Source organism: Vigna umbellata, chromosome 4, assembly GCF_029865625.1.
Source record: "Vigna umbellata cultivar VRB3 chromosome 4, Vumbellata_1.0, whole genome shotgun sequence".
Lineage (NCBI taxonomy): Eukaryota > Viridiplantae > Streptophyta > Magnoliopsida > Fabales > Fabaceae > Vigna > Vigna umbellata.
Window position 1 is genome coordinate 57,396,179 of NC_142168.1, and position 17,097 is coordinate 57,413,275.

The 17,097-nt window shown below is 35.9% G+C and overlaps 1 protein-coding gene across 1 annotated transcript; it reads left to right on the top strand.

Annotated features, from left to right (window-relative positions):
- Positions 1-1,066: 1,066 nt before the first annotated feature.
- Positions 1,067-3,922, top strand: LOC124820443 (spermidine hydroxycinnamoyl transferase-like). The gene is made up of 2 exons (XM_088111737.1): positions 1,067-2,192; positions 3,419-3,922. The coding sequence occupies exons 1-2, from the start codon at positions 1,152-1,154 to the stop codon at positions 3,863-3,865; spliced, it is 1,488 nt and encodes a 495-aa protein (XP_087967863.1). The 5' UTR covers positions 1,067-1,151; the 3' UTR covers positions 3,866-3,922.
- Positions 3,923-17,097: the final 13,175 nt, after the last annotated feature.

Consider the following 17,097-nt stretch of genomic DNA (forward strand, 5'->3'; position numbering starts at 1 on the left):
TGTAAAATTGAGTTAAATTTAAAATTTACTTCTTAATATCAAAGTTTATCTTAATAAAATTTGTTATTTTTTGGATCACTTATTAATGTTTAGTCCAATATATATGTATAGATGTGTAACATACGTGTATGACAAAATGTATATATGTATGTTTTAGAAAATATTTTATTTTAATATAAATTTTCATTGTTACATAGTTTTGTCACACACACATAATAAATAAATAAGAGTGTATTATAAATAAAAAATTGAATAATAGTAACATCACAGACTTTAACATTTATTTAACATAAAATACAAGATAAAAAGTGTAAATCTATATATTTTTTTAAAAAAAAATTAAAATAAAAAAAATAATATCAAATAAATATAAAAAATTTAAGTCTATACATAATATTTTTTTAAAAAGGTATGCCAATTTTATGGTATGTCTTACCACCTTTTGTATAATATATATGCTTTTTTTAGAAGCTCGTTTACTGATAGAATCTCTGACAAGATATGGTAATCATAAAAGCATCTTACATACTGATTTCAAATCAACCAACTCGCATCCAATGCCACCTACTACATTGTGAAACGAAATTTTATAATAATTTCGCTATATCCATAGTCAGTATGTTTTATGTTATTATAATGAAATATGTTTCGTTTAAATGATTTTTTTTAGTCCGTGTTAGATTTATCTCTAACAAAAAAAACTTTAGTTTATCATATTTACGTTAAAAGTTATACTTGGCTGGAAGTCTAAACAGAAATAATAACCCATAAAAATTTATATGTACATTTTCTTGAATTTTTTATTTTAATATAATTTTCATCGTTACATAATTTATTCGCAAATGTTAAATATGAACTTCGATATGTTAAAAACTTTTCTAACAATTTTTTAATAATAAATTATATGTTATTATTTTATTAGTTTGTTTAAATATATTGAATGAATCACAAACTATTAGGTAAACTTGTAAAAGAAAACCGTTGTTAGAAAAACATTTTTCTCGTTAAATATATAAGGGTCTACTGCAAACAATATAAGATAACAATCGCGGTAAGTCTTACAACTTTTGTATAAAAGGAAAGAAACAGAACGTATATGATTTTATAACTTCATTTTGAATTGTCTGTGCTGCAATAGAGACATTTCAGAAATGGTAACCATCAAAGCTTCTTACACAGTAGTTCCAAATCAACCAACCCCAGAGGGTTTTCAATGGCTGTCTGATCCTGACCAAGTGGCGCGTCAGAGCCACACACCTACCATCTACGTTTACCATGCAAAGCACAACCATAACGCATTAATTGAACGCATAAGAAACTCTCTTAGCAAGATTTTGTGTTATTACTATCCCGTGGCTGGTAGATTGAGAAAGTTAGAAGAAGATGGCAGGTTGGAACTGAATTGTAATGCAAAAGGAGCGGTGTTGATTGAAGCAGAATCCACAAAAACAGTGCATGATTATGGTGATTTTATGGATGAGTCCGCCAAGGACTTGGTTCCAACAGTTCATTACACAAACACCCCAATTGAGGAACTTCCCTTGTTAGTAGTGCAAGTAACGAGTTTCCTTGGCGATGAAGCGTTTTCCATTGGAGTTGCTATATCTCATACTTTGACTGATGGTGTTGCTGCCATTCAGTTCATTAACTCATGGGCAAAGTTGGCTCGTGGAGACACATTAGAGCCTCATGAAATGCCCTTTCTGGATCGAACTGTGCTAAAATTCACAGCCCCTCCATCACCCCCACGCTTTGATCACCAAGAATTCAAGTCTTTGCCTCTCATATTAGGAAGAAGTGACACCACTCTTGAGAAAAGCAAGAGGGTAGGCGCCATGTCGTTGAAACTGACAGCAGAACAAGTGGGGAAGTTGAAGAACAAGGCCAATGCTGATAAATCAACAGAAGGGTCAAGACCTTATAGCAGATTTGAGGCCATTGGTGCACATGTATGGAGATGTGCATCTAAGGCTCGTAGATTAGACGAGAATCAACCAACTCTGCTGCGGTTCAATGCTGATATTCGCAATAGAGTAATTCCACCTCTCCCTAGGAATTACTTTGGGAATGCTTTGGTCTTAAAAACTGCATCATCGCGCGCTGGAGAAATCTTATCAACTTCTTTGGGTCATGCAGCTCAGAAAATAAGAGAAGCAGTTGAAGAACTTACATATGAGTATATAAAATCACAGGTACATGGGACAAATTTTTTTTGCTACCCTTTTAATCTTATATCTATTTCTTTGACATTTCTTTTACAGTTTTTCAGTATTTTCTTCGTACTTGGCCGTGAAAAAAAAATTAAAATAAAATAGCATGAACAGAATAAATGAGTGAAGGGGAGAATTAGGATCTTGGTCGTCGTCCAAGAATGTATCCGAGATTGTTATCTAAGCTCTTCAAATTTCTGTTTTTGTTTTTCTACTGTTCTCAGAATGTCGTAAAAAATTCATTTCTGCTTGATGCTTTAAACGTCTCTTGTTGCGTCTTATAGCTAAAACGGGCATGGATTGAATATTTTGCCCACCCCCTACGTTTACCATTTTTCTTGTTATGTTCATAGAGCTCAAACAACTTGTTTACAGTTAAGCATTGTTTATATCAACAAAAGAACATGTATACTAATATACACAAGACACTTGGGTGAGATATATTGCGCAACTCTGTTCCGTCTAATTGATTATACATTCCCCAATTACCGCACCTCTATCATCATGAATGGTTAAAGTTGGAAAGTGTACATTCCCTTATCTAATCCTTGACTCCTCTGCACCCTGAACTTGTTCTAAAAATAGATCTACATTCCCTGTTTGACTGTGTTGGGTTCCTCACACCATTTTCCATAGATATTCAGTCCTTGGATATGCTTAAGAATGATTTCTCTCATTTTTCTGCTTTATATAGCAGTCTCTTTACCTGTTCTGTATGTCAAATTTTCTTTTTCAATAACATATATACCTTTTTCATGTTTTTTATCGGATTTTTCTCCCATTTTTATGTTTTTCTTTGAAACATGTTTATCAAAGGTTATCATAATACTTAAGATAATTGTTAATAAAAAAAAACAAATAGATGAATCAAATTAGGAATGATCCAATTCGTTTTTCATAATTAAGAGTGATTCAAACATATTAAACTAAAGTGTATAATTGATCAAGTAAATCAACTCCATCATAGTTAGGAAGAAAAATAACCAAATTTAGCTATTTTGAAATGTTTAAATGCAATGAATTGATTAAACCATTTCAAAGCATATTATTTAATTTTATAAATTATAATTAAGTTAAATTTAAGTGGTTTTATTGGTTCTTTTAATGCAATTCATAAAAACATCCTAAAATGAAGGTATAATCATGAATATTTTGACTATTTATTTGAATTTCTCATGTTACTTTTTACAGATAATTTTTTTTTTCAGTTTGACCTCATTAGAAGTCAAGACGATATGGATAAAGCAAGGGCTTTGTCCTTTGGAATAAATGAAGGTAAGGATGCAGTGTTTGTTGGGAATCCTAACCTTCGTATTACAAGTTGGCTGAGTATGCCAATGCATGGAGCAGATTTTGGGTGGGGAAAGCCTGTGTATTTTGGTCTAGCAGGTGGGACTGTACAGGAGAGGGCACTGATTACCCACGATCCAGATGGTGATGGCTCTGTTATTCTGTTTCTACACTTTCAGATGGAACATATTCAGCTTTTCAAGAACTATTTCTATAATGATATATATATATATATATATCTATATATCTATATATATATATATATATATATATATATATATATATATATATATATATATATATATATATATATCGAAGAAGACTATATAATGTGCTGTTTATTTATTATTTCAGTCGGTTGTTGATGTTTCGATATATTATATCGAGAAATTGTGTTTATGTTTGTATTATTATTGGTTTAAGTTGAAGTATTATTTAAGACCATGATCGATTTTATGGCTGATCACTAGTGTAGTCAAAGAAAACGATAGTGGTTATTTTCGTTTATAGATAACGGTTCCTGAATTGAAGCATATATAAGTAAGGCAAAAAGGGGTAGGTTTTTTGCCTCGGTTCAGAACCGAGGCAAAAAGAGTAGAATTTTGTCTCGGTTCACAGGTAATCAAAATAGTAGAGTTTTTTTCTTTTTTGTGTTTTTGAAGGATTTTTCGTCTCGGTTCCTTCTGAATCGAGGCAGTAGAGCGTTTTTTTTTTCTTTTTCGCTTTCTATATCTTAGCTCCAAACGGTGATCAAGCCTTTTTTAGTTTTTTTTTTAAACTTTTTTTACTTTTTAAACTTTTCTTTAAATATCTGAGATCAAGCCTTTGTCCATCATCTCAAATGATGTATTGGGTCTTGAGTATGCTAATATTGATTTGATTTGATAGGTCTTCCAGATCTTTGAGTAGCCTACAAAAGTAAATGAAAACTAATCAATACTTCATCAAAAATTAAAAAGCTGATGAAGATTACATGAAGTATTTATCCATAGTAGAAAGTGAAAAGATCATGATTCTTAACATTCATGTTCATGCGCATTCTTCTTAGATTTCAATAACCTATTATTAATTCAATAAAGTAAACAAAATGAATATTTTCATTGACGAGAATATTTTCATTGATGAGCATATTTCCATTTGGCTGTGAGACACGATGACCAAGTTCATCTTTGTTTTCCTCTCCTCAGGTGGTGATACCTTCCAATATTAATATTTGTTCTCAACCACAACTATAAAACTCTGCATTACTACTTAACTTCATAACTTTGATTCCCGAACAACATATACGTATTAATATTACCAGTGATTCTACACATCAGCCGCGAATTCTCCATTTGGAAATCAGTAGAAGAAACGACCATAAAGCTACTGAAGTATCTTTTCCACTCGCATCTTTTCTCTATTTTGAAAATCCCTTTATGAATCACCAAAAGTATATATTTGTTCCTTTCTTGTCTCTTAAGATTCTCATTGTGCCTGATGATCATAGCCAGCCGGCAGCCTTCCAAAACGAACCTACCATGCGCCGCCGTTAGCCATCACCGCAACCTAGCACCACCGCTGATCATCTTCATCGCCAATGCCGTCGTCATCAAACGCTAATTCGCACCACCACCATCAACACAAACATGCAATCAGAAAACCCCCAATCGAAAGTCACCGCACTCATCTTCTTCACCGGAAACCTCCATTGACGCACCATCACGAAGCTCCGTTCATCACCACCTAGCGCCGCCGTCAACCTCCATGTTCGTCTCCATGGCGCAACCCCGTTCAACCTCCATTCATCATCATCAGGCATCGTCAACCTGCAAAATCAAACCAAACCCAGAAATAGATAAATCCTAAATCCCAAGTCGCGCCTCCATGACCGAAACCACAATGCTTCAACCTCCAACGAGAAAAGCACCATATAGAAATCGAAACCTGCAAGGGATGGTCTGAACCCTAGAATCACAGTGAAGAAGGGGAACCTTGATTATTTTGGTGTTGACGCCGAGGACGGAGCCTCCGCCGTGGAAGGATCCCAAGCTCTAACAAGCCACCTGGAGCCACCCTTCTGAAACCGAGGTCGAGAACAGTGGCACCACAGTTGATTATGGTTTGTTGCTTCTGAATCTGAAGCAGTTTGAAGGCGAAGTCCATCTCTCCCCATGCTTCTAAATTATTCAATTAACGTGCTTCGGGTCCCCAAAGGCAGAATTTTAACCGAGGTCAAAAAGTAATTTTTCAAGTATTAAGGCATTAGTTGGAATTTTAACCGAGGTCATACAGTGTATATGTCTCGGGTCCCCAATGAACCGAGGCAGTAGATCATGATTCAGAAGGCTATCAGGCCAAAAGTCAAATCTGCAGGAATTTTTCCAGGGTGTTAGGCATCAGTTGAAATTTTAATCGAGGTCATATGGTGTATATGCCTCGGTTCCCCTTGAACCGATGTAAAAAAGTTCGACTAAGGTAGTTGCACCGTATCATCCACAAACTAATGGGTAAGCTGAGGTGTCTAACAGAGAGATCAAGCGAATCCTAGAGAAAACAGTTGCTACATCAAGAAAAGACTGGTCATAGAAACTTGATGATGCTCTCTGGGCATTCAGGACTGCAATGAAGACATCTATGGGTTTATCACCTTATCAGTTAGTTTATGGGAAAGCATGTCATTTGCCAGTGGAGATGGAGCATAAAGCTTTATGGGCGCTTAAATTTTTGAATTTTGATCCTTCTGAAACTCAAAATAAGCGTAGAAGGCAGATGTTGGAGCTTGAAGAAATGAGGTTGCATGCATATGATTCATCCAGAAGCTACAAAGAAAAGGTAAAATTCTATCATGACAGGAAGTTGATAAAGAAGGTCTTTAATCCAGGGCAGTAGGTACTATTGTTCAATTCAAGATTGAAGCTGTTTCTTGGGAAGTTGAAGTCAAAATGGTCAGGACCATTCATAGTAAAAAGTGTGCGTCCACATGGAGCAATTGAGTTGATTGATCCATCTGCAAGTGATCAACATAGAAGCTGGGTGGTGAATGGTCAACGTCTCAAGCATTATCTGGGAGGATAAGTAGAGCAGTTGTCCACTATGATGAAGTTGGTTGATCCTTGAAGCTTTATTGGGTTAAGTTAGTGACGTTAAAAGAGCGCTTGTTGGGAGGCAACCCAATGATTTAAGAACTTTTAATTTTTAGTTTGGTGATGTAATTATGAACTTTTGTTATTTTTGTTTTAGTTACAAACTGTTTACAGGGATTACATCTACTGAAGGATGTTATATGGAGGAGTATATACTGAAGGATACTAGGTTCGTTTGCACCTACTGATGGGTGTTGGAGGATTTTGGGTCAGGCTCGTGATCAAAATTCATGCATACATGTTTATTTTCTGTCTTGCATTTTAAACTCAAATATTTCGTTTGTAAGTCTTAGTTAATCAAGAAACCACATAACTAAACTAGGCCGTGAGTCCTTTGGGAAGAACGATACTTGGTCTTACCAAGTTTTATTACTTGAACGATTCGGTCATACTTGCCGATTGTGAAACAAGTTTGTGACATCATATTTTGGTGCTTACAAATTTGTTCATCAAGTTTTTGGCGCCGTTGCCGGGGATTCATGGTTTAACTGGTTAATTTGTGTGATTATTGATTACCTTTGACTTTAATTTTGAATTTCTGTTTTTATTTTTTCTGTTTTTATTTTTTTATCTTTTTAGATTTGATTTTTATCTTTTAGGTTAGATTTTATTTTTATCTTTTTAGATTAGATTTTATTTTAATTTCGAATTTTTATTTTATTTTTCTGTTTTCTGTTTTTCTGTTTTCTGTTTTTTTTATTTTTCGGTTTTTATTTGATTTTATTTTATCTTTTTAGATTAGATTTTATTTTATTTTATTAGATTTTATTTTTTTTATCTTTTTAGGTTAGATTTTATTTTATTTTATTAGATTTTATTTTTTTATCTTTTTAGGTTAGATTTTATTTTATTCTTATTCTATCTTTTAGGTTAGGTTAGATTTTATTTTATTTTATCTTTTAGATTAGATTTTATTTTTTTAGATTAGGTTTTATTCTATTTTATTTGATTCTATCTTCTAAATCTTTTATCTTCTTATATCTTTTCAATCTTTATTTTCTTCTATATCTTTTTGTGCTAACAAATCTTTTCTAGGGTTTTGTTTTCTTGTGCATGCAGAAGGCAATTCGAACTAGAAGTAAGAAAACAACAGAACCACTACTTGAAGGGCTAGACGAGAGTAGAAGGAGGAGAAGAATCAGAACGTCCAGAGAACTTTTCCCTTCTCCTGAAACTCTCCTACAATCATCACCACAAGGTTCTGTTCATAGCACAGGGAGTATGGAGAACAATAATAATGCTAGAAGAACTCTTGCAGATTACACTAATCTTGCTGGACCTCAGCACTTCAATAGCATAGCTCGACCTAGAGTCAATGCAGCCAACATGGAGGTCAAACCAGCATTAATTCAACTGGTGAAGAGTAATCAATTTAATGGGTTATCACATGAAAGCCCATATGAGCACCTTACAACATTTAATGAGATCTGTAACACGGTCAAGATTAATGGGGTGCCAGACGAAGCTATCAAACTTAGCTTGTTTCCTTTCTCATTGGGAGGCAATGCTAAGCTTTGGTTGAACTCTTTTCCAGAAGAAAGTTTCACGGAATGGGAAGCAGTGGTTGCAAAGTTTTTGAATAAATACTTCCCACAATCTAAAGTGACTAAGGGAAAGCAAGAGATATCTTCATTCAAGCAGGGCATGGAAGAATCACTTGGACATGCATGGGATAGGTATAAAAGCTTGTTACGTAAAACTCCCACGCATGGCTTTGAAGATCAAGAAGTAGTCCTAACTTTCCTTGGAGGGCTTGGTTCACAAACCAAGATGATGCTAGATGCCTCAGCTGGAGGCAATATCAAATGGAAGACTCCAGAGGAAGCAACTGAAATCATTGAAAATATGGCTACAAGTGATAATGAGCTGCACAATGAAAGAGGAGCTCCTATGCCACAGAAAGGGGTTCTACAATTACAAACGCATGATGCTCTGCTAGCACAAAATAAAATTCTAACTCAACAGCTAGAGACTCTGACAAAAACTTTGGCTCAATTACCTAAAGAGTTGAAGTCTGCTGCCCAGATACAAACCCAGTTGTGCGAACTATGTGGAGGTGATCACATAAATGGCCAGTGTGCTTTTCCAGTGGAGGCCTTGGAGGATGTTAACTTCATGGCTAATCAGTTTCCATACCGTCAAGGGAATTATAATCAGGGTTGGAAACCACATCCAAGCATTGGCCAAGGACAAACTGGGCAGGCTAATCAGTTTAATAAGCAGCAGCAGCAACCAACCTTGTGGCAACAATTATCTATGCTTAATGACAGATCAACAAGGTTGGAAGAAACTCTTCAGCAATTCATCCAGAAAACTGAATCTTCTCAAAAGAGCACTGAAGCTGCTATAAAGAATTTGGAGATTCAGATGGGTCAGATCACCAAGCAATTGGAAGAAAGACCCAACAGAAACTTTGGGGCTAATACTGAGGTTAACCCCAGAGAAGAGTGCAAAGTGGTCAAGAGTGTAAATGAAGAGATCATTGAGTTGGAAGAAGATGAAATAGAAGAGAGAAGAGAAGAAGAAAGAAAGGACACTTTTCCTTTTCTAACAAATCAGGAGAAACCAATGGATTTCACAGATTTATTCAAAATGGTTGATAATGAAGCTCCTTGGGAACAAATTCTACAGAAAATAGCAGTTTACACCAAATCAGATGAAGGAACCTCTACAAAAAGAAGACGTAGAGAGGATGAGGAAGAAAAGTGTATAACTGTTAAGAAAGAATCATTCCCACCAAAAGCAGCAGATCCAGGCAGTTTTTCTATCCCTTGCATTATAGGGAAGAAAAAGGTAAAGAAAGCTCTCCTTGATTTAGGCTCAAGTGTTAACTTGATGCCTTATTCTCTATTGGAGCAAATTGGCCATGTTGAAATAAAACCTGTAAAGGTTAATCTTGTAATGGCTGATGGATCTTCAAAGGAGCCATGTGGGATTGCAGAAGACATTGTAGTTTGTGTTGGCAAACTTCAGTTCTTGGCAGACTTTGTGGTGATGAAGATGGAAACCGAGAAGATACCTTTTATACTTGGAAGACCGTTTATGAAAACGGCTAGGGCTATCATTGATGTGAATGAAGGTATAGTGGTTCTCCAAGACAGAGAGGAGAGAGTGGTGGTGGATGTGTTCAAAGATGAGATACAAGCAAAGGAGGAAGAAGCCAGTTATAAAGCTGCATTTCGAGATGCACCCATAACTAGAGGTAAAAATAAAAATCTTAAGGTTTCTGTTAACCATTGTTTGTATTTTCAGGCACCCAAGGTAGAAGAGATTGGAAAAGGAGAAGAAGTTCCTAGAGACTGGAAAAAATTAAGACTCCAACTTGGCACACCTGTAAGACTCAAGAACAAGTTGTGGGTTATTAAAGGCTTTAAAGAGAAGGAGATGATAGAGATAGAGTCTCCATATTCTAGAGAATCTAAGACAGTCCAAAGGAAGCAGTTGAAAGGTTGGTGGAAGGACTACGTCAACTATAAAGAAGATGGAACGTGAGCTTTAACAGGGTCAAGCTAGTGACGTTAAAGAAGCGCTTGCTGGGAGGCAACCCAGTGGATTTACAAACTTTTGATTTGGTTTTGTAATTTATAATTTGTGACATCATATTTTGGTGCTTACAAATTTGTCCATCATGACGTTAAACAAGCGCTTACTGGGAGGCAACCCAGTGTTCTAAATCTGTTGAACTTATTTTCTCTGGTTTTTAGAATAGGGTTTGATGTACTCAATTTGAAACTTTGTCTGTTATGATGGTTTGCTTGTGACTTTTGTGTGATAAGTAATGCTTGATGATGCTTTGATATTGATTGATGTTGAGAATGTGCACATTATATGCTGAGATACAAGTGGTTCACAAGCTTTGTGAACAAATGCATGATGTTGTGATTGTGATTATGATGCTAAGCAGGATGTGTATGTGGAATGGTTAAATGAGCCTATATGTGTGGTTTTGAGATCCAGAGTTTTGAGTGAATGCTATTACATTGAAAGCATGAATGACTTTGCCCAAGTTTTCTATGATTGAATCACTTTCTCGTATGTAACCCTTTTTAGCCAAAATGGATGATTCTAGCCCATAAAAAGAGAACACTATGTGTTCTATCCTTTGAACCTTTAGCCTTGAACATGATTTGAAAACCCTCTATGAAAAAGCTTTACCTTGAGTTGAGTTAAAGATGTATTGTGGTATTGATAAATGTTCAAGTTTGGGGTTGTTGGGAAGTCTAGAAAGGGAAAATAACAAGCATTGAGCCAAGAGCTAAGCATGTGAAAATAAAAAGAAAAGAAAGAAAAAGAGAAAGGCTTAATGCAAAAGAAAGTTGGGAAGAAGGAAGAATGGTTTTATTTAGATGATTCACTTGACTCAAGGATTTTGTGATCTAGAAAAACCAATTTTATTGGCAGCCCAACCACATTATAAACCATAGAAAAGTCCTTGTGAGACACTTACTTGTGAATGTGTTTGACTATGGTTAAATGAAAGCCAAAGTTAATTCATGTGACATTATGATAGTAGAGTGAATGAGTGATCTCTTATACACTTGTGTGTTTGAGTGAAACAATTTTTCTGGTGAGAACAAATTCCATGAGCACATAATTTCATCTTTGCTTAGCTGATTGATCATTCATGAGAATAGCATTTGTTGGATTTTATGGAATTGTGTGAACACTAAAGCATGTGTGCATCTTAACTAAATTCTTTGTGATGAGCGGATTTGAGTATATACTTGTCTTAAGAAAAGAAGTTTTGAATGTGGTGAACCATTGTATGGATTGGTGGAAGATTGAGTTACATCTTTTTTGCTTGAGGACAAGAAAAGTTTTAAGTTTGGGGTTGTGATAACAGTTGAAAAACTGTTATTTTTACACTTAAATTTGACCTTAAAGACAAGCTTTATGACTTAGAAACTAGCTTGGAATCATGTTTTTGTTGAAGTCTTGGAAATAAGAGACTTGGACAAGTTTTATGCTTGATTTCCTTATTTTTGCAGGTTTTAAGATGAATTGAGTGAAAGAAGTGAAGGACCTAAGAGTTGGATTCAGAAAAGGAAGAAAAAGTGCATAAAAGGGAGAAGCCGCAAGTATCCCTCAATGCCATTTACCGCTGAGGGGCACTTTGAAGACCCGCAGACACCGTTGAGGGGCAAAACTGTAGCTGAGGGGCAGAATAGCAGTCATGCGCTTACTGGTGAGCAGTATGTACCGCTGAGCGGCATTCTTATGGGCTTGGGTTTACTTTTTTGTAATTTTTAGAGTACTATATAAGGTTTTAGTTAACCTAGGTCAAGCATCTTTGGCTGGAACGAAGCAGAAACACACTCTTTCACCCCTTGAAGGAGGACTTTGGATGCTACAACTCCTTTCTCACATTTCTAGGGTTTTATCTTTCACTCCTTCATTGTATTTCATCTAGTTTCACCATTAATATGGTGAACTAAACTTTTATTGTTGTTGAGGAATCAATGTAATCCTTAGAAGCTCTCATGTATTGAATTTGTTCTTCAAGATCTTTTAAAGATACATGTTTTCTTTCATTAGTTGTTAGGGTTTTTCCTCTTTGCTCTAAGCATGCATTGTTTAACTCATTCGATGTCATGATTATTGATTTTGTCGATATGGACACATACGGGGAAATCTAGATCTGGGGAATCTGTCCCAATAGTAGTCTAAGCCTAGACATAGAAGTATGATGGTTGGTTGCCTTTAAGCTTCTGTTCTTTATAATGCATGAGTAATTGCTAGGGAGACAAGACATTGTAAACTAGTGATTATGATTAGGCTTTCTTCGCCGAGACATCGGGTTTAAGGTAATTTAGAAAGTGGCATTAACAATTAATGAAGAAAAATGAATTCCAGAATGCATGAGAGTGTATAGGATGAAATTGATAAACCCCAACAACATATTCATTCATATATTTCATACCACGTGTTTTGTTTCTTCTTGCTCATTGATCAATTCATGCATTCATATTTACTTTTTAGTATTTTGCATTTAAACCTACAATATTTTGGTCACAAGTCTTAGATAATCAACCAATCACATAACTGTCTAGGCCGTGAGTCCTTTGGGAGAACGATACTTGGTCTTACCAGTTTTATTACTTGATATGATTCAATTATACTTGCTGAGGGTTAAACAATGCTATGTGATTAGACATCTACTAATGGATGTTACTGACAGCATCTACTGATGGATGCTATGATGATGAAGATGGTGTCAAGCTAGTGACGTTAAAGAAGCGCTTACTAGGAGACAACCCAGCTTTCTAAACCTTTCCTTTTGATCATTTGTTTTGTTATTGTACTTTGCTTCAATAAACTACACTACTTTGGTTCAATTGTGTTGTGTTTTGTGATGAGTATTGCTTTGTGATATTCTAGTGTATTATTGATGTTGAGATGATGCATGATGTGCTGATATATAGGTGATGGCTCATAGTGTATGAAGCAGGTGCTTGAGGTAAAACTTGATTGAGATACTAAGCAGGGTGTTTTTCTAAATTCTGGGACTTATGAGTTTACTTGTGTGAGATTTGGGCTTCAGAGTTTTTTTGTGAATAATTGCTATTACTTTGGAAGCATGAATGATTTTACCCAAATTTTCTATGATTGAACTACTTGCTTGCAGGTTTCATTTGATAAAGACCATCTTTTGTTATCCCTTATTCTTTTAGCCTTAACATGATTGTTGACCACTGAAAAGAAAACAATTTGTCTTAACCTTTGAACCTTGAGCCTTATGCCTGTTTTGAAAACCCTTTATGAAAATCTTACCTTGAGTTAAATTGGGAACATTTGTGAGGTATTGATAAAGGTTCAAGTTTGGGGTTACTGAAAAAATTGAAAAGAAAAAGCATTGAGTTAAGCAGTGAGTACATGAAAAGCAAAAGCAAAAGAAAAAGAAAGATGAAAAGAAAATAAAAGAAAAGCTCAATGCAAGGGAAAGCTGGGAAAAAGAAAGAGAGTTTGTGCTTGAATGATGAAATCATAAATGTCTCTCTTAACTCAAGGATTTTGCTTACTAGAAAAACCAATTTCCTTCTTAGCCCAGCCAAGTTACAAGCCATGAAAAGCCCTTGTGATGACAACTTGCTTGTGCGTATGTGATGAGTCAATATTTTCTTGACTTCACTTAGTTTATTGTACCAGATTTAATTCGGGAAATGTGCTTAATTGTCCAATATTTTCCCATTTTTGCTAATTGTGCTTAATTTGATCAGAAATTCTTATTTTAATTAATTTGAATTATCTGAGCTTATTATTTGCATTATTGATTGTAGGGAAATTGTTGGATAATATTTGGGACATTTTGGAGGTCAAAAGAAAATGCCACATCAAATATACTTTAAACTAAAATGAGTGAGGAGGTGTGGATTTAAATTATGGGAGTGCACATGGAGATGGGCTTGGTTGGAGAAGCTAAGAAAGGGTGCAAACGGAAGACAATAGCAAGACCATCTCGGTCCAACAACAGTGTCCAGGAGGTGAACTCGGTAATGAATCTTAAAGCACGGCCTGCACAGTCCAGTAGAAGCTGTTGCACGCGGACTCAAATGAAAGTCGTGTGGGCTGGATGAATGAGGGGTGCACGTGAAGCAGCTCATTCGCTCTTCAACCCCAGCGTCCAGCAAGGCACAGAGGGCTTCACGCGGACAGCTACCAGCACAGGGGGCCCATGGAGAAGCACGGTGCGTCCAACAACAAGAGGAGTGTCCAACAGAAGCAGCAAAGAAATAGGTCCAGCACATTGAGGAAGGGGCAGCCACCGAAACGTGACGCTATTCTCAATTGAGAAAAGAGCAGCACGTTACGGAAAGTATGGTAGGGCCTGGAATGGATTGGACTTGGAGAGCTAGAAGGGTTACGTCCACAATGAGTGTCCAGCATTGAAGTGAAAGGTGTGCTGTCATGGTCCACATTGGACAATTAGTTTTTGCATTTAAGGAAGCAACTGCTGATTCACTTAAGCTTGGGAGGTGTCACGGCCTCATTCCAGCAGCATCCATAATTCCAACATTGCAGCACACAGCCACGTCCACACGCCAGGGAGAACCACCGAGAGAAAGGTAGGGCACACGGTGTCACGGCTGATTCCAGGAGGGGAGAGCAGTCACCCATTGGGGTCTCTCTCGGTTATATCTTCCAACAAGCAACTCTCATTTTGATTCTTTTTCTTTTCTTATATAATAGGTGCTGGAATGGAACACAGTGATAGAGAAAGAGCTCCAGCCGCCACACTTGCTTAGTTGTCTTTTTGGTTGGGAACATTTTCATTTTGGAAGAAAGAAATTAAAAGTGTGAATTACGGTGGAATGAAGAAGCTTCACTTTAATTTGATGTTGTTGAATACCGATTGCCATTTTCATTTTGTTCGGTTCATGCATTTTTTTTTATTGAAGTTTTTAGTCTATCAATTAATGAGCAACTGCAGAAGCGTTGATTAATGAAGAGTTGATTTTATTTGAAGTAGCTCCAACAGTGTGCACGGTGATGATAAAATCGGAGAGGCCCACACGGTTTGTTTTATTTTCTTTCTTCACGCGTGGATCAAGGATGAATTTTATAGTCTACATGTTACAACACTTTCATCGTTTAATGCATTCAAATGTTTTAAAATCAATTCTACTTATTCAGCAAATTAGTTTACTATTTAACTTGTTCTCTTTGTGTCATTTCCGTGATGAATTATTTTCAATGTTTAGCTTACTCGTTGCATTTTAATAGCTTCAATTGCGTTTGGATATTTACCTATAGTAGTATTCACTTTAATGTTTTCTTTTATTTCAATGTTTTTAATTATGTTTGGTTTTATTTAATTTCCATTTTAATTTAAGTTCATCCGCAACCAAAAACGCTACCAAACCCCCCCCCCCACTACGTGTTTGTCCTAAGACCCGAACCACATCTGGTCCTTGAGAGACGACCTAGGAGTCACTTCCTAGCACTGTATTGCATTCTTTATTTGCACAACAAATTTGATGGGCCGCAACAGCCCGCATCAGTATGTTCGATTGTGGTTAAATGAAAGGCAAAGTTAATTTGTGTGACATTGTGATAGCAGAGTGAAAAAGACACCAACACCTCACTATACACCTTTGAGTTGAGTGATACACTTTTGAGTGCTTGAGTGAAACACTTTCCTTGGTGAGGAATAATTCTTTGAATTTCTGATTACATCTTTGCTTGGTTGATTGATCATTCTTAAGGATAGAATCTGTTGAAGTATATGAGCATCACTTTGATCAAGGCCATGTTTTCTTCTCCCATATAAGCCAATGCCAATATGTGAACCCAATAAAGAACAATGTTGTTCTACCCTTTGAACCTTGAGCCTAAATATGAAAAACCCTTTTGAAATTTGTGCCTTGAGTTGAGTAGAGTGTGTTTATGTGGTAATGGAAAATGGTTCAAGTTTGGGTTGTGGGAAACTGGAAAGAACTTTGTGAAAATCTTTAAAGAGCATTGAGCAAAAGAAAAAGTAAAAGAAAAAGAAAAGAGAAGAAAAGAGAAGAAAAGAAAGAAAAGAAAAGAAAAGGTTAAGCTCAATGCAAGTAAAGTTGAGAATGAGTTCAAGATTGATTTCTCACATAAAAGGATAAAGAGAGATTAATGTTATATCATGAAGTAACTTGTTCACTCTCTTAACTCAAGGAATTTTGTTGTCTTGAAAAACCAATTTTCTTCTTAGCCCGGCTATGTTACAAGCCTAGAAAAAGTCCTTATGATGATAACTTGTTTGTGAGTGTGTTCGATGTATTTAAATGAAAGGCAAAGTTGATTCATGTGACATTGTGATTGTAGAGTGTAAGAGTTGCACCTCACTATACACCTTTGAGTTAGAGTGAAACACTATCCTGGGTGAGAAATTGTTCCATGAATTTTATGATAACATTCTTGCTTGGTTGCTAATTGTTAATGAAGTTGGCATTTGTTGTGTATGTTTTGAGTATGTGAGCACCATAGTTGAGCTTGATTGGTTAAAGCATTGTTATATCTTGACTGATCTTTCTATGAGGAGCAGACATGAATGATTTACTTGTCCTAGAGAACAAAAAAATGTTTTTTTTTGTGTACTAGACCATTGTAGTTTCAAGTTTGGGGTTGTGATAACGGTTGATTTCACCGTTATTTTGGACTCAATTTGGATAATAAATGAACCCTTTTTGACTTAGAAACTTGCTTGTTCTCTTGGTTTGAGCTTATTTGTGTGAATAAGAGAGTTGAGGTTATACTTGAGGATTTTATCACTAAATCCCCTTGATTTTGTAGGAAATTGGGATAAATTGGAAGAGGAGTTAAAATATCAAGAAGTTGGAACCCAAAATGAACAGAAAGAACACCAGAAGAGAAGGCTACAGAAGGTCGCAGGACGCTTGGGTGCCCTTTTCTGGGGCCCTTAGCGTAGGGGTCTCGCACCCACGCCTGGGTTCCCTTTTCTTGGCCCTCAGCACATGGGTCTTGCAACTACGCCTGAG